Source organism: Podarcis pityusensis, assembly GCF_964106645.2.
Source record: "Podarcis pityusensis genome assembly, chromosome: 6".
Lineage (NCBI taxonomy): Eukaryota > Metazoa > Chordata > Lepidosauria > Squamata > Lacertidae > Podarcis > Podarcis pityusensis.
In genome coordinates this window covers 28051854-28078188 of record NC_138030.1, presented here as the reverse complement: position 1 = coordinate 28078188, position 26335 = coordinate 28051854, and the positions used below count along the sequence as shown (strand labels likewise).

Sequence of the window (26335 nt, the reverse complement as noted above, 5' to 3'; positions counted from 1 at the left end):
TCCATAAACAAAGTATATGTCTCCTGTTTTGCCAGCTCTTAAGTACAGTCATACCTCGGGTTGAATGTGCTTCGAGATGAGCACATTCGAGTTGCGCTCCGCAGCAACCTGGAAGTAACGGAGTGCATTACTTCCGGGTTTTGCCGCTTGCACATCCACAGACGCTCAAAATGACGTCACACGCATGCGCAGAAGCGCTGAAACGTGACCCGCGCACGCGCAGATATGGGTTATGTTTGCTTCTAGATGCAAACGGGGCTCCAGAACGAATCCTGTTCGCATCTAGAGGTACCACTGTATCTATCACAGCTGTATCATCCCGACCCTTTTCCCTTAGCACTTAGGGTGTCATACGTAGGGTTAAAACAACATACCCTAAAGCATGGACCCCAGATTTGGGACTCCCATTCATTCTAATGGGCCTATGCCACATATGTCTTAGCTGGATTCACCAAGAACAATGACTCACTTGAGCAAACAGTCCTTCAATTCTCACCTTCCATGGCTGCCTGCAGTGCATTGATTGGATCAATTTCTGTGATGATGACCCTGGCACCAAAGTTTCTCAGGGCTTGTGCACAACCTTTGCCAACATCACCATAGCCTGCCACAACAGCCACTTTCCCTGCAATCATGACATCTGTGGCACGCTTAATGCCATCGATGAGGGATTCCCGGCAGCCATAGAGGTTGTCAAATTTACTCTAGGGAGGAAAGCAGAATTTGAGAAACTGAAGAAATTTCCAAAGATGATCGCAGCATGAAGCAAGCACATCAGAATGCTAGAGGTAGGCTAAATGCATCCAGGTTTCATCAGTTTCCATAAATCAGCATGTTTAAACCCAACTTCTACTATCCATAATTCTGCCACTGAAGTCTTCCTTGGCAAAGTGTCAACTTTCAGGGGTGGCAAAAGAAAGGCAGTTTCTTCACAGAAGCCTTTGATATTTTGCATCCAAACTATATTTTAGACACAAATGCTGCAGGAACCTAGAGAGGAAAGTTGTTGCAAGTGTTGACGGATGTTAAGAAGGGTGCCCCCCGCTGCAATTTAGCTTGAATGCAAAAGCTTATAGCTTCAAAGGAAATCTATGCATCTTTCCCCAAAAAGACTTGCTGTGGGGAATGACTTACTAGCTTACTGCTCAGATGCCCTCTCTGAAGCACACACCTCAGAAGGCTTTGCTACCACTGCTTCCCAAAGCAAAAGACCAGCACCATCACAAATCAGTAATTATGATGAGTTGTTCTGTGGACAAGCAGCTCATCAGAGTAAAATCATTACTGAACTCTTATCATTTCAGATGGCAGGTGAAGGCTCAAGAGGAAAAATGAGACACAAGGAAGAACAAATCCATAGTCATCAGCTATGGAAGGAGAGACAACACAGAAGAGTTTAGTGACCTTACCTTGGTGACAGAGTCATTAACATTGATAGCTGGCACCTTCAGGGTCCCTTTGGCATGCATTTTATAGAGATTATGGACTCCAGTGGTGGTTTCCTCAGATATTCCTTTGATTCCTGCAAGAAAGAATCCAACTGTGTTTACAATCTGCTGCAAGCAGAGATCTCCAAATTTCAACCAATGCTAAGCAGCCATCTTTAGTAGTCCTCTTAGGAGGACATCTCTAGTAGTAGGAACCTTCTTCATACAAGGTCTAGTCTAAAGTATTCTAGGTTTGTATCTGAATGCTAAGAACATGAACCACGGTATCCTAACTCATATACAATAATATTTTGACAACAGGCTTTCACAACACAGCTGAAAGGGCAGCCTCACTGGGGCAATTCATTCCTCTAGCATTTCCAGTTCAATATGACCTTAGGTGGCATGGCTGGGAAAGACCTCTGCATGAGACCTTAGAGACCCACTGTCAGTTGATATGGTAGTCCTGGACTTTGGTTGGGGGGACCTGTGGACCTCCATGTGGCTGGACTACAACTGGCCATGCTGACCGGGGCTGATGGAAGCCGTCATCCAACAGCATCTGAAGGACCACTAGGTTTTCCACGCTTGCAGTATGAGTCTCATTATGTAGCTTGACATCCCTCCCTACTTCACAAGGTAGAAGGACCAAAACAGAGGGGAAGGAACAAATCAGGATGAAACTAGGACTTGTGACACAAGGCCAGCAGAACAGGAGAGGCGATGTTCAGTGAACTGCTTTTCTGAAAAGAATCCTATGATGCAATACAGCAGATTAATAAGGCTGCATTCAAATGGCCATTTATTCTACTTCCACAACATTTTCCTGACTGCTAGGTTCCTGTATTATATTTGAGCTTTCTTGCAATGTAACAGCCACTTCTGGAACTATAGTGGAATATAGTACAAGTTTAGCACCCATTTCCATATTATTTGCAAATGGATGTCTTCTGGAAGCAAGTAAAATGGAAGTAAGCACTAAACCTGTACTATAGTTCCAGAATTGACTTTTACATGGCATGAAAGCTCAAATATAATACGGGAACTTAACAGTTAGGGAAATGTCACATGAATGCAGCCTAGCAGAACAGAAAGTGGCCAGTGGATAGTATTGCATAAAAATGCTACCCTTCCCTAATGACTCTTTAACTTGTTTACAACACAGTCATGCTTAAGTATTTGTTTCTGGAAAAGGCAGCTGGTAGTTATCCAATTACAGTTGCAGAAGGAGGTGAAGGGCCGGGATGCATGCATGCATAACTGAGATGGCCCAGGCCTCCCATAAAGACTTTCCCACCTGTTTCTTGCAGGGGAGATGCCAAGTCTGAAATCGCCTGTAACCTTAAAATTTGTGCAGCTCATTAACAAAAACAAAGATTTACAACATGGCGCTTACTAAAAATAACAAAATGACTACTACAAAGGTTAATGCGCAGCTTCATGTGCAAATGAAAAAACAGGAATTACTGCCAATTCCACAAGTGTCTCCAAGAGATTTGGGGGGGTCAGTGACAGAAAATTTATGAAACTCATTTAACAAGAATGTTTTCTACTGCACTAGCAACCCATGGATTAAACCAAACAGAGGAGAGAGGGCCTCAGAGAAGTGGAAAGGAAGAGGCTGGTTGGTCTAGGCAAAGAAAACGCCCACGGAAGTGCAGTCCTGTTGGCATTTTAGTGGATGAGTTGCATTTAATAGATTATTTCCATCTGCAAGCAGTGCTCGCCATCAAGGATCACGATGTTTGAGAAAAACCAGGTAGTCCTTCAGAGGTCAGAGAGTATCTTCACCTATATTGGCAGGATTAATGTAAGACACAAACACTTGGATCCTTCGAAATGGGAGAGACCATAAATACCATCTAGTGGCTGGATGAAGATTGGCATCTGAAAGGGCCCTTAAAAGAACAGATATAATCTTCAATAGACAGAGAAGGATGGAAAACGAGCTTAAGGTTTTTAAGAGACTAAACTAACAAAGCACCTTCCATTAGCATCATGAGCAGCCCAATTGTCTGAGACTGCTGGGGGCGGAGTGAGGAGTGAGATCAAAAGAAATGAACAAAAAGACTTAGGGTGGGATTCACCTAATGAGTCCCATCAACAGAAGCCCTGTGCAATGATTTCTGCTTTAGCAACAGGGATTCACCCCCCCCCAATCAGGCTCCCCAAAATTGGCTTGGGGAGGTCAAGAGAAACCCTAGAACAGTACACAGAGTGAAGAGGAGGATAATTCCTTCTGACAAGATGAAATGCTTCTGCTGATGGAACACTGGAAGAGCACAATGTTGAATTCCTTCCCTTTTGTGCAATTGCAGGGACTTCCTCAATGTCATTCACTTCTCTCCAATGACCCAACAAATGTCAGAATGGCCAGAGAGGAGGAGTTATGGGGACATGCCAGAAGCATCCTAATGCTTCCTGGTCTCATCATCAACACCCGCAAATACAAAAGATAGAGTATATGGTATATGTTATATTTATCTCAGTGTACACACATACACGAGTGCAAGTATTAAGCGGTATAAAACAGCCTTAAATTAATAACAATTAACCAAGGGAAATTTAAATGTGTCTCCCTGTGTGTCTAAAATTCCCTCTCCTCTTTCTTTGGAAACGCTGCTTCTTAGCCAATCCTACCAGGAAACCTAGAGAAATACTATATTCACTGACACGGGAAGTCACTTTGAGATCCAGGCAAACTAACAGGGTCACACACCAAATCCATTCCATGGCTTAAGCCATCCGCCAGGGTGGGACTAAGGTTCTTTCCATGCCAAGCCCAGGCCTGAAACTGGATTGGAATGAATCAGCATCCTTCAAGATGTTTGAGAGGCTGCTTTCAGAACTTTTAACGCTGAAGGGCGGGAGCATATGAATCTAATAATATAAATGTAGAAAACACTGGTGTCTTATTAAATAATGGGAATTGGCAGCAGATCATGAGATGGAGAGAGGAGCACAGTATGGTCACATGCAGCCAATCAGTAGCAGATTACATGGAGAGACAAATCTATGGATGGACCCTAATCATTCCATGACATGTGATGGGGAGAATTTTGCCCTTTAGCCAACAGTCATATGGTCCCTGCTCTGTTGAAACAGATATTACTTTAAAATATTTTCCAGCATGTTTTTACTTTGTTACCATCAAAGTGGGTGGGGGAATTCAGCTCCCAACACAGTGTAAAGTACAATGCCCCCCTCTAGTGGGCCTTTTGCAAAAATCACTTTTCAGTAGTGCTCACGGCTACTCGTTTTTCACCTTTTTAAAAAATCCGCCTAGCTATATGTGAATTTCTCTTTTGTTGAAACTTACATCCTGCCAACAGGGCTTAAAAATCCACTAGGGACAATTCTGCTCTCTTCTCCATTGCATGCAAATCCTGCACAGGCCCTAAAACAGTCTGGGCTTGCTCAGGTGGCACTGTGTGCAGGAAAATGTTTAAAAGTGTGGGGGGGGAGGCGCCCACTTCTGCTCTATGGCTTGGTGTTGAGTGGGAAGAAGAGGGAAGGCAGGCAGGGTGGCAGGAGAAGAGGAAAGTGCAAAAGGCATAGTTGCAATTCTAGCCTGCAACCTCTTCTTCTTTTTTACTATCATGCTTGTTCATCTTCCTCATAAGATTTTGCAGGCTAGTAACTTCTTGGGGCTTGGTAATAATGCTGGTTTAATCTTAACCATGCCTTGTGTTATGTACTGAAGTTCTCACCCTGGGCCAGCAGGGGGATACTGTAGATAGTTATGCAAATAACATCTCTTGCGGGGGTGCAATTAGTGCCAGCACCGTCCGTTAAGAGTTTGGGTGTAATCTTCGATACCTCCCTTTCTATGGAGGCGCAGATTACAGCTATAACAAAGGCGGCATTTTTTCATCTCCGCCAAGCTAAGCAGTTGGCCCCTTATCTCTCTCGCCCTGACCTAGCCACTGTGATCCATGCGACGGTCACCTCCAGACTGGATTATTGTAACTCGCTCTACGTGGGGCTGCCCTTGAGACTGACCCAGAAACTCCAGCGGGTGCAGAATGCCGCGGCGAGACTCCTTATGGGGTCTTCGCTGCGAGATCACATTCATCCGGTACTATACCAGCTGCACTGGCTCCCGGTGGAGTACAGGATCAGGTTTAAGGTGCTGGTTTTAACCTTTAAAGCCCTATACGGCCTAGGACCCTCGTACCTACGGGACCGCCTCTCCTGGTATGCCCCACAGAGAAACCTACGGTCTGCAAATAATAACATCCTCAAGGTCCCAGGCCTCAGAGAGGTTAGGCTGGCCTCAACTAGAGCCAGGGCCTTCTCGGCTGCGGCTCCAATCTGGTGGAATGCTCTGTCACAAGAGACTAGGGCCCTGCGGGACTTGACATCTTTCCGCAGGGCCTGCAAGACAGAGTTGTTCCGCCAGGCCTTTGATCAGGGCGCAGCCTGACTCCCTCCTCTGGCAACCTGCACAGAACTTTGCTTAATTGGTTGCCATCAATTTGATTTAATTAATTTTTATAATGAAATATTTTTAGATTGTGTGATTATTTGATTTTTTGATTATTTGATTGTTGTTAGCCGCCCTGAGCCCGGCTTCGGCTGGGGAGGGCGGGATATAAATAAAATTTATTATTATTATTATTATTATTAAATAAGGGATCGAAAGTGACGTTCAGTGATTTGATAGTTTTAGAAAATTGTTACAGTTACGTTGTACTGGAGCTCTATATAAGCAGGCTGGCTGAACCCTTCAGTTCAGTTCTGTTCTGGCCTGTGAATAAACAAGAGCTGTTTGAAGAATCGCTGTGTCGTCTGATATGTTCACCCGCAAACTAACACCTTGTTCCTTACATAACTTTATATATGCAAAGTTAGCACATGCCTCTTCTTTCAAGGAAAATAACACAGGAGGGTGGATTTCATAAAGGTACTAAAACGCAGCGCACAACCATTTGACGCAAGCAACTTCCTGGCTGTATGTTGTCTGTCTGGTGTTTCCAAAAGCTTCTGCCCCTTAGCACAAACACAAAAAGTCCACGGCAGCAGCACTTAAAGTACTGCAACTAAAATATACAGATAAGAAGATCCATTGATTTTGATCTAACAAGGCAGTTTCCTCCAGACTAAAATCCCAAAGGGTGAATCCTTCTGCTATACCACTGTACAATCACAGAAACTGGGTAGCTAGGCTGCCTCATATTTTGAGAATCTCAGCATTTATTCTTACAGGTTTCTGTAGGTTAAGGCATGAAGGCAGAAAGCATGTGCAAGTTATACTGGCAGGAGGGTGAGTGGGGGTACCCAGAAACACTGAATTCTCTGCTTAGCAGATGATGAGTACAGTATCCAGTCTTGCTCAATTTAGCCAGCATGTTTTTGTCCGAGTTTCATTTCTTTAGTAATTCATCTATTAAAGTAATGGCTTAATAGACAATGTTTTTACATTGTTTATTGCTACTGGAAGGGACTCACACCTCTTTGTGTGCCTCAGGAGCATTGAAGAAGAGAAGGTTTGGAACCTTTCACTTCTGTTTTAGATTAACTGCAGCTTGCTGAAGTACCCAGACCTAGACAAACTGTGGGTAGGCTTAACTATGAATTGTTGAAACAAGTCTGCTCCAAAGCACAGTTCATAGCGTTGGCTTGCTTCAGCAAACCATAGTTAAGATTAACCCAGCCATGCTACAAAGCACCCAGAAGTTACTGGTCTGCAAAATCTTACAAGAAGCAGGCAAGTGTAGGAAGGGCTCCACTTTACTTGCCAAGATAGTTCAGATACTTACCTCGATAGTGACTCAGTGGTGCTGTAGCATGAACACATCCACCCCACCATACACCTGAAGCAGTATCATGTGGACTCCCTCTCTGGAGGCCCGTATGCATGATGGCATGATTTGTATAGCCTTTTCTACCAATTTCAAGTGGAAAGAATTGCTAATTAGGTCAGTGCACACAGTGCGTTTGGATAGCTTTCCTCAATCACATTGCATTATGTGCATGGTATAGTGGAAGGGAACTATCTAGGGACTTTCAAGGAGGAAGGACAACAGCTCAGTGGTAGTGTAAGTGCTTTGCATGCTGAAGGTGTCACCTCCAGACAGGGTTGGCAATGTTCCCTGTCTGAAACCCTGGGGTCACTGCCAGTCAGTTTAGACAATACTGAGCTTGATGGGACAATGTTTGGATCTGTATTAATAATAATAATAATAATAATAATAATAATAATAATTTTTATTTATACCCCGCCCTCCCCAGCCAAGGCCGGGCTCAGGGCAGCTAACAAGCAATAATAAAAACAAGTTGAATGAATACAACTTAAATACAACATTAAAATATTAAAATGCAGCCTCATCACAGGAGGAGAAAGGAAAAAGGAAAAAGAAAGAGGGGGAGGGAATCAAATCGGCTCCAAGCCAAAGGCCAGGTGGAACAACTCTTACAGGCCCTGCGGAAAGAAATCAGATCCTGCAGGGCCCTGGTCTCATGAGGCAGAGCTTTCCACCAGGCCGGAGCCAGTGTTGAAAAGGCCCTGGCTCTGGTTGAAGCTAATCTAACTTCCTTAGGACCCGGGACCACTAGGGTGTTGCTATTTATGGACCCTGAGGCTCTCCGTGGGGCATACCGGGAGAGCAGCTTCCTTCATTCTTACATTGCACTTTACATATTTTAAATGTTTATGCAAGACCACATAGAATTACCTTTCAAGAGCTGTGGATATTTTGTGTGGACCAAGTTGGTGAGGTCTCCACCATCGTCAAGAATCATGTTCAAGGGCTGCCCATCCTTAAAATAGAGGGTCTGCTCAATGCACCATATGTATTCCTCATCTGTTTCTCCCTTCCAAGCAAACACTAGGCACAAGTCAAAACAGAGAGGCAATTAAAACACAGAGGTAATTAAACAGAAAGGTAATTAAAAGACTTAAGTTAATAGTCAAGTCAGCTACACTCAACTGAATGCAGTTTCAAGAGCTAAATGAAAAGATGTGCTATCCTGATAGTTGTATCAGCAATCTTCCCTTGAAGCAACAAGAAACTCATCTCTGCATAAACAACTGGAAATCAAAATAATTACAGCTGAACAGGGAAGCAGAGTTTACCGCTTAATCATGCACATTAAAGACCTTAATCAGAATCCATCAGTTTCTTATACATTCACATGCTGGTGCTCTTCATGCCATACTGTCACAGAGCAACAGAAAGAGAGGTCCATGCCCTGAGTAGCTTGCAATCTAAATTGGCATTGTGGAGGCACCAGAGAGAGGGGCAGTACGTATACTTAAATTTCATAAACACTTACTTAGGTGTAGCATCAGCAGGTATGAAGATTAAGGCTTCATGGGAAAAGGTGTGGTTTGGAGGAAAGGTGTGAAGGAGGTAGGGGCAGATTGGCTATGTTATCTTCAACTAAAGAAGATCTTAGCTTTTCCATGAAAATGATATACAGAGTTATTGAGCATTGTTGACATCCCTTTGGCTTTCCTCACTCCACACGTCAACTCTTAAGACTCACACTTCTGCAGGCAGAGTGTTCATCCTCCAAAATACATGCCTTGACATCTTCCAGACTAGCAGCCATGCCTAAGCCTGTTGCAGCAAACACAACAAAAGTCTTGCAGCAACTTGAAAACTAAACAATTGTATTGTAGCCTTACAACTTCTTATGGACTAGAGTCTGGTTCACCAACTTATGCTGCAATGAATTTGCTAGTTTTGGTGTGATGCACATGTTTCCACATTTTGAGGCCTATAACGAAGCCCATAGGATGCATAATCAGCAGGTTAGATCCCAGAAAGACATATTTTATCCCAATTTAAACCTGTGAGACTTAAGTCATTACTAATTTGCAGTACAATCCTAACCATGTTTACTTGAAGGCTTCATTGAGATCAGTAGGATTTATTTCCTAGAAAGTGTGTTAAGGATTGTAGCCTTAAGCAACCAAATTAGAATTGGGGAGGATCATAATTTTCTTTTTAAAAAAAACTAAAAAAAAACTGCTGCACCTACTACTGAATAGGGAGCAACTAGATATCTGGAATTTCTCCATTTCTCATAAGTCTCCATCTAGGATAGAGGATTGTACCTTTCTTGGTTGTATAGAAGAGGCAATTTGGACAAGTGAAGTCTGACACTCTCTTGCAAGAGTAAGCAAAGATGCACCTGCTGAAATTCCCAAGATATCCTTAAATATGTTGACGTGTTCTTATTGTCCAACATGCAGCACTAGAAAACATCAGACCACTTTACCTAAGCCCCTATCCAGTAACAGATATCAACAGTTAAGTAGACTTCATACAATGAGATCATTCAAAGAGGGAGCAGGGGGTTCTCACTATACAGTATATTCAAGCAAATAGTCAGGACCCAGGACTCCTAAACAGAATGTACAATCTTCAAAGCCACAACACTGCATCGTCAAGAGTAGCATACTCCTTAGGGTAAGCTTTCTGTACTTAGAGAGCTACTTTTATCCTCCAGCTTATAACCTACATCAGGGGTCTGCAACCTAAGGCCCATGGGGGTCATTTAACTGGCCCATGGACCCCCGCCGCCCGCTCAGGGACCCCTGCTGCCCGCTCAGTCAGCTCCTGTGCACCGCGCTAAACCGGCCTGGAGCAGAGCGGGGACTGCCTTCCACGATGCTGGCTGGCTTCCCATTGGCTGCAGGAAGCTCCTGCAGCCAATGGGAAGCCGCGCACACCTTCTCCACGCCGGAAGGAGCACAGGAAATAGTGCTTGCGTATGAGTGCGTGCACACACTCCGGCCCACCGCAGCGTCTGCGGGACCGTGAACCGGTCCAAGCCACAAAAGCTTTGCCGACCCCTGACCTACATCAAGAGTGAGGAACATTTTTCACCGCTAGGGATGCATTTCGTTCTGAGCAACCTTCCAAGGAACACTTGCCAGTGGTAGGCAGGGCAACAGTGAGGAAGCAATGAGTGTAAATTTTACCTTTGTACAGTAGGCTAGTTTCTACAGACACACACACACACACACACACACACACACACACACACACACCACCTCTGTCCTCCATCCTGGCAAATAAGTCATTATCAGAGTCCAAGACACACTCCAGCCAGGCAAAATACTTGGGGGTTGAATTGGGTCAGTGAGGGGTGTAGCAGTGGGGAGAGTCTTAGGGCCAGTTGGCGAGGCCCCAAGGGCTGCATTTGGTTCCTGGGCTGCAGATTCCCTACCCCGATGTACGTTTTCATTCTTTTTGATGAACTATAAGCAGCAGCCTGCTTAGCCATTTCTCACCAACAGTTTTTCTTTGCTAGGATGATACACCAAAAGAATTTTGCCTTGTCAGCACTGCATTCAGAATGAGAAATCACTCTCAGGCGCATTTCTTCTGCTCTGGTGCTAGCCTGGCAAATTCACCCCTCTACGCTACGTTCTTTGATAGTCATTGGGCTGGACCGAGCAAAAGAAACAGACATGAGTTAAAGTGTTATCAAAGCAACATATTACCAGGAACCCCGGTTTTGGCAATAGCTGCAGCAGCATGATCCTGGGTGGAGAAAATATTGCAGCTGGACCACTGCACCTGCAAAAGAAATCAAAATATATCCAGAAACCATAAGGGGTTTTCCCCCACCTTCCTCTACAGAGATAACAAAGCAAGTCCAAACCCTTCCTACTTCCCTGAAGCTAGCTGTTGCATGTTTCGTTTAAAAGGCAAAACAGTTTAAAGAAACAGGAAACAATTATTTACAAATTGAGGCTTAATCAGATTTGGGAACCATTACCCGCATCGAAAGAAAACCTTTCTAAAATGCATCTGCTAAATATCAGGATGTAACTGAAGTTTTGAATAGAGCTAACTTACAATGTTACAATGTGGATGTCCCCCCCCCCCCCCTTTCAAGGTCCAATCAAGATTTTATTAACCTGATATGAAATTGAATTCTATGTCCTTTTTCGGATTTGCTTCTTCTTGGGTTGAGTGGGCAGTCAACAACATGATAGCAATACTGGGAAGTTGGCATCTAAATATACCTCTGCACAAACTGAGTTGCAGGTGAATGGAATGCTCAATCACATGCAATCCCCCAGCAAACTGCGGGTGGTATTCAAAGTCAAACTCATAGCAGACCTATTGGAATCAATGACCACAATGTCTTCAATTTCAATGTGTCTAATGACTAATGCTGGCTCTCAGCCTACACTTCAGGTGGGGAGGAAAATCTATTCTTACCACTGCTAGAATCCTTATGGGAGATGGAACTTCCATTACACCAGAAAAACAGGTCTAAATCCCTATAGCCAGCGCTGCTGCTCTAATGAGGTACTCCCCAATGTGCTTCCTCAGTGCCAACTATGACTGCTCTGAAGCATGATCAGGAACAAACTCCAAGTGTTCAATATTGCCTAGCTCAGCCTTGCCTAACCTGGTGCCCTCCAGTTGTCATACTCCAACCTTCACTTACCCCAGCCACCCTATCGTCAAGAATGATGGGAACTGCAGCCAATCAACATCTAGAGGCTGCCAAATTGGTCCACCTGTTTTTTTGTTTAACAAATAGCCAGGGCAGAAGAAGCCCAAAAGTGGGATTGGAGCTGCAGGAGGGGCAAAAAGTTTTTAAAAACCAACAAAAAAAACACCACATGCCACAGTACTGATCTGGCTCTTGCACTGGCTATTTATTCAACAGCTACACAACTCCAACTATACTTTGACTCTTAATGGCTAACCATACCTACAAAAGACCTGTGTTCAGAGTCTGTGGCTTTACTTAAACGTGATGCATGAAAATGCTCCATTTGGTATGGGTCAGTAGTCCTCTTTACTAAGGGAAACACAAGTTAATTTTCAGAACAAGTTCAAGTGTTTTGTTTTGTTTTTAATTCTGCCATTTCTCTTAAAAACATTGAACAAACACTGTCTGGGCCATTTTGTTCCACTTTAGCCAACAACAATGAGGTTCCTTCTTTCTCTCTCTTCCTTAAAGAAGGAATCCAAAACATGCTTACCTCCGCACCCAGCGCCACCAGAGTTTCAATCAGAATTGCAGTCTGAACAGTCATGTGTAGGCAGCCAGCAATCCGAGCACCTTTCAGTGGCTTTGCTGCAGAGTACATCTCCCGCATCTTCATCAACCCTGGCATCTCATTCTCAGCAATTTCAAGGGCCTTGCGACCCCATTCTGCAAGGCTGATGTCAGCTATAAGCATAAGGAGCAACAGGTGGTTGGAACAGGCATTCATGAAACTGTAATTCATTCAGGTTCTCCACTAGCAGCAGCAGCAGCAGCAGCAGCAGCACAACTGCTATGAAGCTATCAAGAGAGACATTTGGCAGCAGCTGGGAGAGAGGAGCAGTAGTCTTCATTTTCTCTTGAAACCTTTTGGTTAAGAGCTTATGCATACACTGTGTATTACTATGCTAAGAGATTTATTAAATTCTACCTCCATTTTACAAATAATAAAAAATAAAAAATCATATACAGGTAATCCGATTTAGGTGTAATGTTCTCTAAGTTACAAGAAACCATCATTTCCAGGCAATTTCTTCTGTAAAGTCTTTGAAGCAAGGTGCTTCTGGAATAAGGGCCAAGGGAGAACCATTCCATGGAACTGCAACATTCTGCAAGGAATACATTTAAGACTGAGGGCATTTGTCAGCTCTAAAAGAACTAAGAACAAGATAAACCCCAGCCATAAGTTCTTTGCCACTAAATATAGCTTTCATTTTCCAAACATTGGTACATTAAACCTTTATGACACAGCATCACTTAGCTTGTATTACACCACATGCTAATCTTGCAGAAAATACAGGAAAACTCATTTGCCAAGCACTTAGATCTTTAAAAATCTTTTTTAAAAAGAAGGGAACAGCCAGCCAACAGAGCTCAGGAAACAAATATTCAGAGAAATCTCATAAAATATATGAAGAAGATACCATTTTAAAGCCTTTCAGGTGCAAACATCAACAATAAAAGCTGGCTCCTAAAAAAGCTAAAGGTAGTATGATACATCCATCATTGACACTGGTGGGCATACATTTTACTGTCACTCTGTGTGGCCAAGACCATATAGATCTGCAGCACTAAAACACCTTGGTGCCTACATGATCCAAAAGAGTGAAGAGAAGAATATGTGCACTGCAAGTAAGATCTCATAAAGTTACCCCACATATTTCTTTTCTGCAGAGATCTTGAGTGCACATCTACTTCCTTTGGTTCTATCTACTGTCCAAGTTCAAGGTATCCTGCCTGTTGTCTTTGTAGAGGCACCCGCTTGGCTATTGTTGAAAACAGAATACTAGCTAGAAGGACCTCTGATCTGGATCTAGTAAAGCTGCAGACCTGGGAAGAAGCTCCACCGGAATCAGTGGGACTTAGTTCTAAGGAGACATAAAAGGTAAAGGGACCCCTGACCATTAGGTTCAGTTGCGGATGACTCTGGGGTTGCAGCGCTCATCTTGCTTTATTGGCCGAGGGAGTTGGCATACAGCTTCCAGGTCATGTGGCCAGCATGACTAAGCCGCTTCTGGTAAACCAGAGCAGTGCATGGAAACGCCGTTCACGATCCCACCGGAGCAGTACCTATTTATCTACTTGCACTTTGATGTGCTTTCGAACTGCTAGGTTGGCAGGAGCAGGGACAGAGCAAGGGGAGCTCACTCCGTCGCTGGGATTCGAACCACCGACCTTCTGATCGGCAAGCCCTAGGCTCAGGGGTTTAACCCACAGCGCCACCCACAAACCCTGAAAAGAATGTTCTTAAAAGAATGTGCATGGCAATGTCAACTTTTCCTCCTGCAGAAGTGCTACTCAGGAGCTTCACAGCACCCTATAAATTTGACATTAGCAAATTGCTGCATCAGATGCTAGAACTAAAAGATGGGAGGGATATAACAAAAACAAAAAAAAAACCATGGTATAGTAGGGCAAGCACACTTTGCAGTGATTTCTAGTAACTATAATTCAGTAAGTAGAATTGGCAACCATAAGCCAAGACTTCACCAAGGTGGTTGAATAAATGGGCACTCAAATGTTAAGGAAACAAAGGTTTGAGTAGGTGGTGAGGGTAGGGGGAGGCAGTGAACAAATTTCAGCCCCACTATGATCTGCGACTTTGACCCATCCCACTGGGCACTATTTCATCACAACATATGAAAGAAACTTAGGCAGGATTTGGCACTGTTAATACCTTTGTTGTCTTCTGAAAGCACTTACTAGTATTTCATTAACCTAAATAGGTCTTTCATTAACCTAAATAATTTTGTCTTCTCAGCAGCATTTGCTGCCCTTTGTAGTTCAGAGGGTTCTGTCTGTGCCTGTTTCTGCTAGACCAAGCCACAAAACCAAAGGCCAAAAACAGTGGGGTCCTGACCGATTGGAAGGTTGGCAGTTCGAATCCCCACAACAGAGTGAGCTCCTGTTGCTCTGCCCCAGCTTTTGCCAACCTAGCACTTCAAAAGCATACCAGTGCAAGTAGATGAATAGGTACCGCTGCGGCGGGAAGGTAAACGTCATTTCTGTGCGCTCTGGCTTCCATCACAGTGTTCCGATGCAACAGAAGCGGTTTAGTCATGCTGGCCACATGTCCCGGAAAACTGTCTGTGGACAAATGCTGACTCTCTAGGCCTGAAGTGAGATGAACGCCACACCCCTTAGTCGCCTTTGAGTGGACTTAAGCATCCAGGGGTCCTATACCTTTACCTTACCTGTGTGTCATAATCTTATGAGAGACTCTTGTGGGAATGAACCCAGAAAAGACTGACAAATGTTGCATCAGGTAAGTGACATGAAGCCTTTGAAGTGGCAGAGAAAGAAAAGTGCTGATGCAAACTGCTTAATGGGTAACTGGGATGCCAGCATTAACCTTGAATAGAACTGGGATGTCTTGTTTCCCCCCCTGCCCTACCCAAACTTCAGATACTTCAATAATTGAATGGAAAATAGAGAAAGGGCAGTTTTAAGATCTTCACACATTGGTATAAGATAGCTAACTTTAGCACACGTCAGGTTCTTGTAACTGAGTAGCAAGATCTTTTGGTGACCCGCTACAGTGAATCCCAGTGATTTGCATGGTGAAACCTAGAGATTTTTTTCCACATTTTCTCAGTACATCAATAGCTTCATTTTTCATTCTCATTTAAGCACATGACAGGCATTCTGCCTGTCGATCATTGTTTCAGATGTCTTCAGATCATACACTAAGCATCTCTAGAAGAGGCCAAGATGGGAAAAGCCCAAACTAAAACTATAAAGAAATAGGGGGGGGGGGTCTTCTTAACGTATATCAAAGCCTGATATTCTGACGTAGTCATACGATTGCACAACCTTTAAGCCTCTGCCCTAGTTTTAAGCTCCTTCTGCAAAGGTAGCAGATTATGACGTTGCGAAACATTTTATTGTACGCGACTGGAGAAACGGGGTGGGTTTCTTATCCAATTCCAAAAATCCCTTCTATCTCTGACGGATCTACCCACGTATTTCAAAATAGTCAGGCTTCTCCCTAAGCAGGGGCGATTCATAGAAACCCGCAGCGTGCTTAACGCAGGGAAGCAGCAGCGACGGCTTGACAGCATGGTCCCCGAGAGCATTCTGGGAAATGCAGTCCTCGCGGCTCCACGACCAGGAAACAAACCTTCTGCCGAATGATCAGAGGGACTACATTTCCCAGAAGCAGACCTTTCTCCTGAGCCCACATGGAGTTTGCTCAGAAATTACACGCTAGCCCAGCTAAGCCAAAGTCCATTTTGGACTACGGGAAGGAGAGAAAAAATAAGCCCTCCCTGCACACCAGAACTGGGCTAGGGGGGGGGGGATAACATTTAGCATCATCATTATTAATATTTGCAAATTCTACTTTTTAAAAAAAATGGTTGCGGGAGTGGAGCGAGAACAATGAAAACGGTGCAAAAAAATTCATTTGCCTATAAAACATCACGACGAAGAAAAGAGAGAGGGGGAAACATGGTAGAAAACGCACCATTCCAGGCCCAGCCACCCTCGATGAAAACCGGGAGCACGCTAGTTTTCTCGCTCGCTCGCTCTCTGCAGGCCTTAAGCACAGAGAGCAATCAAAACCCACAAAAACATGCAACGAGGCTCCCTTACCAACTTTGTAGGGCAGCTTGTCGGACATGCTGGCGCTTCTGCGGCTGGAGGGGCGCGGGAGCGAGAGGCGAGAGGCGGCGAGAAGCCACTGGCGGCAAAATGCAGGCTTTAAATAGACTCGCCCGGGTTGACAAATGTACGAGGCCGCCTCCACCAATCCCCTTGTAGGGCACGGAGGGGGCGCGGCCTCGGGATGCGCAGAGGAACAAGAAGCGCGCGGCGGCGGCGGCTCGCCGGGCCTTGGATCGGGGATTCCGCGCCGGTGGGCGGAGGGAGAGGGGAACGGCTCTTGCGCCTCCGCCTCCTTGGCTTTCAGCTGTGCTTTTATTTCGGGGTGCCTCTCCTTCCAGGGCATAGGCACACAGCTGTCAACTTTTCCCTTTTCTTGCGAGGAATCCTATTCGGAATTAGGGAATTTCCCTTAAAGAAAAGGGAAACGTTGACAGCTATGCAATAGGCAGCCGCCAGTTTTCAGAGGTCGAGAAAGGGATTTCCCGAGGTAGCCGCGGTGAGAAGTAGGAGAGTAGATCCAGCGACAGAGGAGACGAAATGGACCATTGGTCCATCTATGAACTCAGCATTTTCTACTGGCAGGAGCTTTCCGGGGTTTCAGACCATGGAACTGTAAAGTTGGAAGGGACCACAAGGGTCACTCAGTGTTTCCCAAATTTGCACTCCGAAAACAGCTGCAGACCCAACTCCCATCATCCCTAGCTCGCAGGACCAGTGGTCAGGGATGAGTGGAACTGTAGTCCAAAAGCAGCTGGAGACCCAAGTTTGGGAAACAACTGAACCCCCTGCAATGCAGGAATCTTTTGCTCAGTCTCACCTGGAGATGCCAGGAATTGGAGCAGATATGCAGAGCTCAGGGCCGGCCCAGTCATGAGACAAGGTGAGGCAACCCCCTTGGATGGCAGGATCCGCAGGGACAACACATCCCAGCATAGATCTTTATTCAATCATCTCTGCTCCTGATTTAGATTTTCACTCACCACTTCATCCCTGGTGGGGAGGAGGAGTGCCATTTTGTGGTTTGCCTCAGGAACCAAAATGTATTCAATCAGTCCTGGCAAAGCAGGTGGTCTGCTGCTGAACTGCAGCCCATCCTACCCAACTTTTGCTGTGATCCTTGATTGATCAAGGCGTGCAGCTTTGAGAAGAGAGACAGACCGTCACATCAGTGATAGCTTTGAAGTGCTGTTTGTTTGATTTAGTGAACCCAGCCCAGAGACTTGCCTTTGAATGATCAAAGGAATCCAGTTAAAAATAAAATTTTGCTAACACAGTGAAAGATGCCCTTTCTTACCTTCTGAAGTTTTCATGGCCTGTGCCCATATGTTTCCCATGAATTATCATGGTCTAAGATTCCCAGATTCAGTCCCCAAAAGAACTATGGTGTTTTTTTTAAGGGAAGTGGGAATACTCACAAGGCACAGCTTCCTCTGTCTTGGTAGTAGAGTGATTGACAGAAGTTGTGCTTTATGGTTTCTTTTCTGTGCATCTCAGTGATGTGTATATTTATTTGGAAGTAAATGTGCCCTGGATTACAACAGCCTTACTCTTCTCACGTCTAGGGACAACATCAAGATCTCCAGCATTATGAAAACATTTTACAGCATTATGAAAACAGTGAGATGCAGTGATTGTCAAGCCCAGAACAGTTCCTGGGACTAAACTAAAGAGAACAAAGAAGGATGCAATCCAGGAAATATGTATAAGATCATGGTTTTGAGCACATTTGTCACTCCACAACTGTTCTTAATATTCCAGGCTCAGCTTTGCCCTCCCACATTTTATATACGAGTCACTTATATTTATGTTCACATGTGCAATAACAATGTGCTTTGTTTGCTCAGCCCTTTTGTCCTGCACTAAGCCACAAATGCAATAGCAATCCCTGGTGGGATCATGCTGAGTCCTGTAATAGAGATATTTACCACGACACTAGGTTCTATATGTCTGCTATACTGCATTGTACCTTAAACACTAGAGGCTCTTTTAGCGTAATCGTTTATGTCTCCTACTTGCTGGTAATGTGCAGGTTGCCAGCTCAGATCATGAGTCCATTTACTGCCCCCTGGAACAACCAATCCCATGCAGGCACATCAAGCCAAGGCAGTTAAGTAATGCACCATGTGTTTATATTGGCTGGATTTATATTTATTTAATTTTGTTTTGCCATCACATTTTCTCTTTTTACGCGAGCTGTGCTTATCTGGAGATAACCACGAGAGGAGTAGAAACGTGAGGATAACAGCTCCCCCCCCCCCCGTCCCAATAAAATTATTAGAAAGGCTTTTGAATCTCTCTTCTAGTTGGGTGATTACTTGTGGTTCCCTTATATTTTTAGGCCGATTTCTCACTTTGCTGCAAACCTTTTTCTGGACGAAACCACTTCGGATGGCAAGGGAGGGTGGTTCCCTTGAAGATTCTGTAAAAACACACCAATCATTCCATCCCCATAAAAATATCATGCCACTGAGAAGGTGTGGCTAGGACAGAAACTTTATTTCTGACATATAGGGGCCCTGTCTGCACTATACACTGAAAGCAATATTAAACCATTTTTAACAGCCAAGAATCTTGGGAAGCATACTTTGTTATGGAAGCTGGGAATTGTTTGGATACATTATCTCTGTCCCTGCTTCAATTCTAAGAGGACCTTGGGAAAAGGGATTAATTGCTAAACCATTTTGGGAATTATAGCTCTCTTTGGGGAACAGGATCCTCCTAACAACTCTCAACACCCTTAACAAACTACATTTCCAGGATTCTTTGGGGAAGACATGACTCATTGATCACTGCACTGTGACCGTAAACCAATCTCTGTTTGTTGTGCATGTTCCTATTAACCCTCTTCTGAACAAAGCTCAGTCTTACAACCAAGAATTGCAGGGCCCTGAGAGACCCCTCAAATGACATCTAGAGTATTCCCTTCCATCCCAGTTTACAGCAATATCCACATTTATCTGCTCAATTTAATGGTTGCTTCTTACAAGCATAATTTCCTAAACAGGTGGGCAAATGCAAGCCTTGTGTTAATCTGCTCATAGATAATCTATACATTAATAGCAGGTGGATAGGGCCTGATTGACATGAGGGCCACAGCTAATGGGGAGGGAGCATTTGCCATTTTCTTCTCTGCTGCGATCCCAATGAAATCCCGCCTCCCACATTTGCTGCTATTAGCTTCAGAAGGAAAGTTCCCATGGAGGTTTGGCAGGGAGGCAATTGGCATCAGGATTAGTGGGTGAGGAAAAGAATTAAACTTCCCACCCTGCATGCTGCAGCTTTCAGAGCTACCTTTCCCAGCACCCATTACAAACTAGAGTTTCCTTGCATGAAGTCATGTGCTTTAAATATGCATTGAGTCTGCTTTAAATGTATAGCATGGATCTGCCCATGTGGTTCATAAATATGTTTTCAGCATTATACAGTGGTACCTCAGGTTAAGTACTTAATTCGTTCTGGAGGTCCGTTCTTAACCTGAAACTGTTCTTAACCTGAAGCTCCACTTTAGCTAATGGGGCCTCCTGCTGCTGCCGAGCCACCGGAGCACTGTTCTCATTTCTGTTCTCATCCTGAAGCAAAGTTCTTAACCTGAAGCACTATTTCAGGGTTAGCAGAGTCTGTAACCTGAAGCGTATGTAACCTGAAGCGTATGTAACCCGAGGTACCACTGTACGTTGTTTGCTCCCGAGTGTGTTATCTGTTTGCATATAAATGGAACTCCCCAGCAGAGGGCAGATATGATATACTGTATTCTATAACCATGGGAAAGAAAAGTTGCCTTTCAGTTGGATAAGAACTTTATTTTGATTAATTTCTGGAGAAAAATAATGTGATAAAACCACATCTAATGCATTGTGGTAATAGTACCACCACCCCCAGAACTTATAATCAAAAGATAGTTTCTGTTACAAGTACAGTTTTGATAGTGAATAATTCTTAATATGTTAAGCACATTTCACTTTTAGAGTTTGTAGTTTGCAAATATGTGGAATCAATAAACTGGCCTATCACAGAATAAAAAGGCAAAATATTGCCAGTTCAGTTAGACTAATGTACCATTTATAAATCAGCAGCAGCCGCCACTGAACTAGCAATATACTGCTTTTATTTTGGGTATAATTTGTATAATTGGGTTAAACTTTGGAAAATCTATAAAAATAATTGGCAAAAAACCCATATTGAATAATAGCCTTATGGTCAAAGTCCCGTAAGAACTGGAGTTGCTGGAATGATGTGTATAAACATAGTTGTTAATTATTCTAGAAGCATGGATAATTAAGCAAATAGTGTGAGACATGGCTCTGTACCTTCTGTTATCTAATCACGAGTGTGTGGTGATGTGGGCTTTCAAAAAGATGAGACAGAGAGAGGAAAAAACTATTCCTATTCTACCACCCCCATGCCTGCACTTCTAAATTCGCATCCTCTTTCCCACCCTGTAATAATGCTCAAAGGGGACTTATTCTTCTTAGCACTGCTGAAGTTGCAGGGTTGAGATGAAAGAAATGGGTATCTTATATCAGTAGTAAGACAGTCCCTGCTCTCAGGTTCACAATAAAAAAGACACAACACTGGAGGAAAGAAAGCTCTGCATTGGAATTTCAAGTGGTTACTAAATAAAAAGTATTAAGCAGGAGGATGTGCAGGCTAGACAGAAGCCAGAATACTGTTAAGACCAGATGGTATATTGACCATGGCATAGATCGTCTCTGGTTTGATTAATTTCTGGAGAAAAAGCCCAAAACATCCTAGGCTGGGAGGATGATCATGATGAAATTGACAGTGTGATCCACAGACATCCATAAAATCAGAGGTCTGCACATTTCTGGCTTCGCATAATTTGTGGTCACCATTCTTCTTTTTTGGAAGTCCTCTGCACGTGCCACAGAACATGGAGGATGACAGGGAAGCATGTTCAAGCATCTGACATTGACCAGGGGATCAAGGACCACTGGGATGCTGCACACCTTTCCAAGAAGTACATCATGGCAAAGGGGAGAGCAATCTGACCCCATCCATCAACCAGAGAAGGAACAATTGCAGGGACCATGCTTGCCTACCTGTCAGAAAGGATACTCTCTTCCAACTTCCAGTTGACCTAGGGCTGGAAAGCTTAAAGGAAAGCACATTTTGATCTCTGCCATCAGCCAGGAAGCTAAGCCAGTGTAGTAAGACTGTCAGATGAGGACCTGGGAGACCAGGCTTCCAGTGAAGCTCAGTGCATGACCATGGGTCCATCACCATCTCTGAGCCGATCTCACAAGGTAGTTGTGAGAATAAAATGAAGAGGGAAGAATAATCTATGCTGTCTTGAGCTCCTTGGAGGAAAGAGGGAATATAAATGTAGACAATTAATAAAAATGGGCTTCTGGGTTGTGTGGGTTTATATACATATATATATATATATATGTGTGTGTGTGTGTGTGTGTGTTATTACAATCTATTGCAAGCTGCCTTGATGATCATTTCATCAAATGGAAGAATAAAAATATTCTGAAATAAATAATTAGATGGATGGGTTTATCCTAGGAAAGATCAGGTCTCAATCTCACGTTGGAAATGTGTATACATGTGTGTGTATTATTTATATTGCTTCAGGATAGAGTGATTCTGAATCTCCTGAAGCTCAGCAGCATGCCATAGGGGACCCACCTTCTCTCTTCTCCCAACTAGGAATTGGAAATGAGCAGTTTCTCATTGCTGAGATCTCCAAAGCTCAGAAGGGCAATATGAGAAATCCCTCTTCTCCTTTCCTTGAGAGAGGAAGGAGGTTCTCTCATGTGGACTTGGATTAGGCCCTTTGCCAAATGAATTGGTAACAGTGGCGTGCAGTCAGTAGACTAGGGGGACCAGGCTAGTCCTTTAAATGTTCCTGGTAAATTAGAGTATTAAAGCCTGGTGCTTCCTTCCCAAAGCCCAGGAAGCTTCTGCCCGGCTTAGGAAGGGAGGCACAATGCTCACATGCACGATGTCAGGCCGTCATGAAATCATGCGTGTAGTGTTCCCCACCCCCCATGGTCCTCATAAACTGATGTCTGGCCCTAACTGTTCCCCTACGAAAAAATTCACCGCACGCTACTAATTGGTTGAGGCCTCTGAAAGCAACATAGATTCTAGATGGTGTCATTTCCCCTCCTAGATTTTTTTTGTTCATCTTCCAAATTGTGGAAGGAGACCTGATCATTGCTGACATATTTATAATAACCAGATCAATCTAATTACCTATGTTTTCAAATCACCTTACTTGTTCTTCAGGAAATGATAATCACCTCTGTCCTGAATACACAGCTTTACTATGTATCGCAAGGCCTATTATTTTCTCTTTTGACTCATCTGATAGTGAGCAGGAGTAGCTAAAATGGAATTTAAAATGTGAGAGTTAATAAGCATCTGCCCACTCTTTTGGGTGGCAGCATGTTCTCAAACTTGGCTGAGGAAAGGGAGCCAGCGATCAACCGTGATCTACCAAAACCTCCAGGGGATCTACCAGTAGATCGCGATCGACCTGTTGGACATCCCTGCTACAAGTCAAACATGTTTGGACTAAGACAAAGAAGAGGGAGCGTAAACAAGAACTGCACACTCTATTAATCAAGATTTCAACATTTTGATATAGAAAGTGCTTTGCAGTCATTACCTCTTTTAATTTTATAGCAACTCTACATCAGTTATTGAATTATGATAAGTTCTACAAAACAAACTTACCCAAAACCACCTGCATAAATAATTGACCGAGTGAAAATATGAATCTGACATTCCTGCGTTCAAAGCCAATATTTTCTCCATTTGCTTCTGTTCCTGGTTCTTCAGGAAGCGCTTAGGAAGCATAATATTAAATCTGCCAGACTGAAATCTTGCTATTCAAGTCTAATCATCAAGAAATTGCACAAGAACATCTGGCAACTTCTGGAACATGTGGAAGTGCAAATTCAATCACAGCTACAGAGGTTACTCCTTCAGATCAAGGATGAAGTATAATTAAGTTTCATATTGTGTGGGAAGGTTTCACACTTCACCCATCTCACAATTGGTAAAGAAGATGATTGCAGCACCAATCAAAATACCAATCTGACAGAGGTGCGATACTTAATGATTTTATTTTATTTGACTATATATTATGATGTAGAGTTACTGTGGTTTTTATACTCAAGTTATGTTAAAAATGTTAGCATCACATCATAATAGCAAAGTAAAAAAGAGAATATTTATGCATGTGAGAAGTGCTTGTCTCACTGTGTGGTGTAAGTACAACCAGTGGTTTTTTCCTAGAAAACTAAGTGCTAGTACTCACCATGAAGTTGTTACAGTAAGTGTCATACTTTTTAACAACAAAAAAAGTAGGGCTGGTACTGCGTGCCCTTGAGTACCCCTGGGGGGGAAGCAATGAGTAAACTACACATTGCCAAAAAAGAGGGAAAGCATCATAAGAAAAAGAGGACAATTATTTGCTTAAGTTTGCATACGCTAATTTATAAGCATAAATGGAAACTCAGAATTACTGTTATGTAAATAGAAACTCAATACATCTTACTATAGTGAGACAGTCTGCGCTGAGGTGACCTGTGTGCCTACTCAATCTACTGTCCAGGTGCCAACTGCTGATGGATAATTTCAAGGTCTCTGCTCTTCCTTATGATGTCTGCTGAAAAAAAAGCAGGAAAGAAAAACAGGAAGGTACAACAGGAACACCATGGTAAAGAACAAAAGCAAAACTCTTGTCATGCAGAAATAACACGTCTTCAGAGAAAAAGTCCAAAGTCTGCTCTGCTTACACAAATCTTTTTATTAGAGAATGTTTCATTTTAAATCAATGTACAGGCAGTAAAGCAGCATATAAAATTCCCTAGAAATTTGGGTGTATGCAGAAGAGGTTTTAGTATGCAAGACTAGCAAGCAGCATATAATAAGGCATTTAAGTCCTGTTACTAAATCACAAAAAATTCCAAACCAGCAATGTTACTGCTTATCACCACCACCACCACCACCACCACCATCACTATTCGTTTATTAATCACCTTGTAAACAACTATTTCAAGGTGATTTACACATAATATTATTAAAAATTGTTGAAAACATAAATACACAGCAACTAAATTTAAAACAAAACTAAAACCCCAGCAAAGTAGATACTTCTGGTAAAGAACTATTTATCCAGCTGGCAAAGCCTGTTGGGGGGGAAAAGTCTTAATTTATATCCGGAAAGTGAAGATAATGAGTACCTGTCATATATTGACAGGAATGCTGTTCCACAGAACAGGACAGCCACACTAAAGGCCCTGCTCAGTTTTACCAAGGCTTCAGAGATCTTTGGAACTTGCAGGAGAAACTGTCACACAGACAGTAGGGATATACTGTAGATGTTGCTGTTATCTTTAAGTTGAATAGAATCTTAAGAGCAAGTCTGTCACTTAGGATTGTCAGAGAATGTTAAGGTCAGTTGATTGATGTTGTACATATATGTGGTGCCTGCTTACTAATAAAATATATCTGTTCTAATCACTACATTACTACATTGAATTTGTCTTCATATAAAAGACAACACATAGACAGTGTTAAAGTTACTACTGAGGCAGTACATATAAGAGATCTGGAGAATGGCAGGTGCAGGGCTTGATCAAAGGAGGAGTATTGTTGCTACTTTGTGATGTGGTGTTTGTTAGCACTACAAATACTGACATTCATCAATGTGTCAGAACTGTTTTTCTGTGCACACCAGTACTTCTCAGGGTGGATACTTCCTGGAAAGGTAGCGCTGTCTTGTAGAGCCAACTTTACTGGTGTAGCTGCACAACACAAGCCAGAGATATCACACCCTCTCTCCCATGTCCTTAAGATTTCCAGTTACTTCAGTTAGCCATTTTTTCTTCTTTGTACTGCTTTTTTCCTGTTGTGTTATAACTAGATTGCGCTTTTGAAGGATGTTCAGGACTCCTCTGCCTTTCACTCTTCCTGGCAGTGATGTAAACTTAAATCATAAAACAGGCTATTTTCCTGTTTGGTCCCATCAAATATCCATTCCATTGTATGGGGAACAACACAATCCTGCTTTCATCCATACAAATTGATATGAAATAGCTACTGAAAGACTATGGGCCAGTATGTTGTAAGAAACACATTTAATGTAAATTTTATACATTTGCATTACCTCTTCACAGATACAGTAGTTATGTTTGGATATCATCATGACAGATCCAAATAGCTAGAAATGGACAAGTAACTAAACAAGGAGAAAAATCAAACTATATTTTTATATTAGTTCACACAGATCACCTCAAACTGCCACTTGGCTTCTTCTTCTGTGCTAAGGCAAGCTGGATTTCATTATACCAGAAAAGGGCAGGTTTTTCTGAGCCCCGGGGTGGTCTCACAAATCACTCCTGACACGAAGATTTCAGAGCTGACCTTAGCAAACCAACTGGAAATTCTATAAAATAAATTCCTTACAGTGTTACCTTCCACCTCAGCAACAAATAACTGGGCGAAGGTCAGCCTAATGCTTGCAGAGTTTTCTATACACTTGTAATTGTGTGTTTCTAGAATACTTAACTCCTGCCAACCTAGCAGTTTGAAAGCACGTCAAAGTACAAGTAGATAAATAGGTACCGCTCTGGCGGGAAGGTAAACGGCGTTTCCGTGCGCTGCTCTGGCTCGCCAGAAGTGGCTTAGTCATGCTGGTCACATGACCCGGAAGCTAAACGCCGGCTCCCTCGGTCAATAAAGCGAGATGAGCGCCACAACCCCAGAGTCGGTCACGACTGGACCTAATGGTCAGGGGTCCTTTACCTTTATAGAATACTTAAAGAACATAACATTGAGGACAGGGTCCCCTATAAATC

General features: G+C 43.3%; 1 protein-coding gene and 1 long non-coding RNA gene across 2 annotated transcripts in view; both read right to left on the bottom strand.

The window, feature by feature from the left end:
* Positions 1–16646, bottom strand: part of AHCY (adenosylhomocysteinase) — a 28196-nt gene extending 11550 nt beyond the window's left edge. Inside the window, exons 1-6 of the mRNA XM_081009270.1 lie at positions 16488–16646; positions 12391–12581; positions 10888–10963; positions 8105–8257; positions 1410–1522; positions 497–704 (exon numbers count right to left, since the gene is read on the bottom strand). Of these exons, the coding sequence (XP_080865396.1) occupies positions 497–704; positions 1410–1522; positions 8105–8257; positions 10888–10963; positions 12391–12581; positions 16488–16515 (769 nt within the window). The 5' untranslated portion in view covers positions 16516–16646. The remainder of the gene's footprint in view (positions 1–496; positions 705–1409; positions 1523–8104; positions 8258–10887; positions 10964–12390; positions 12582–16487) is intronic.
* LOC308479021 lies at positions 9390–10878 on the bottom strand. Its single transcript, XR_013987435.1, has 2 exons — positions 10414–10878; positions 9390–10383 (listed from the first exon to the last, which is right to left on the bottom strand). It is a non-coding gene; the product is annotated as an uncharacterized lncRNA (long non-coding RNA).
* Positions 16647–26335: the final 9689 nt, after the last annotated feature.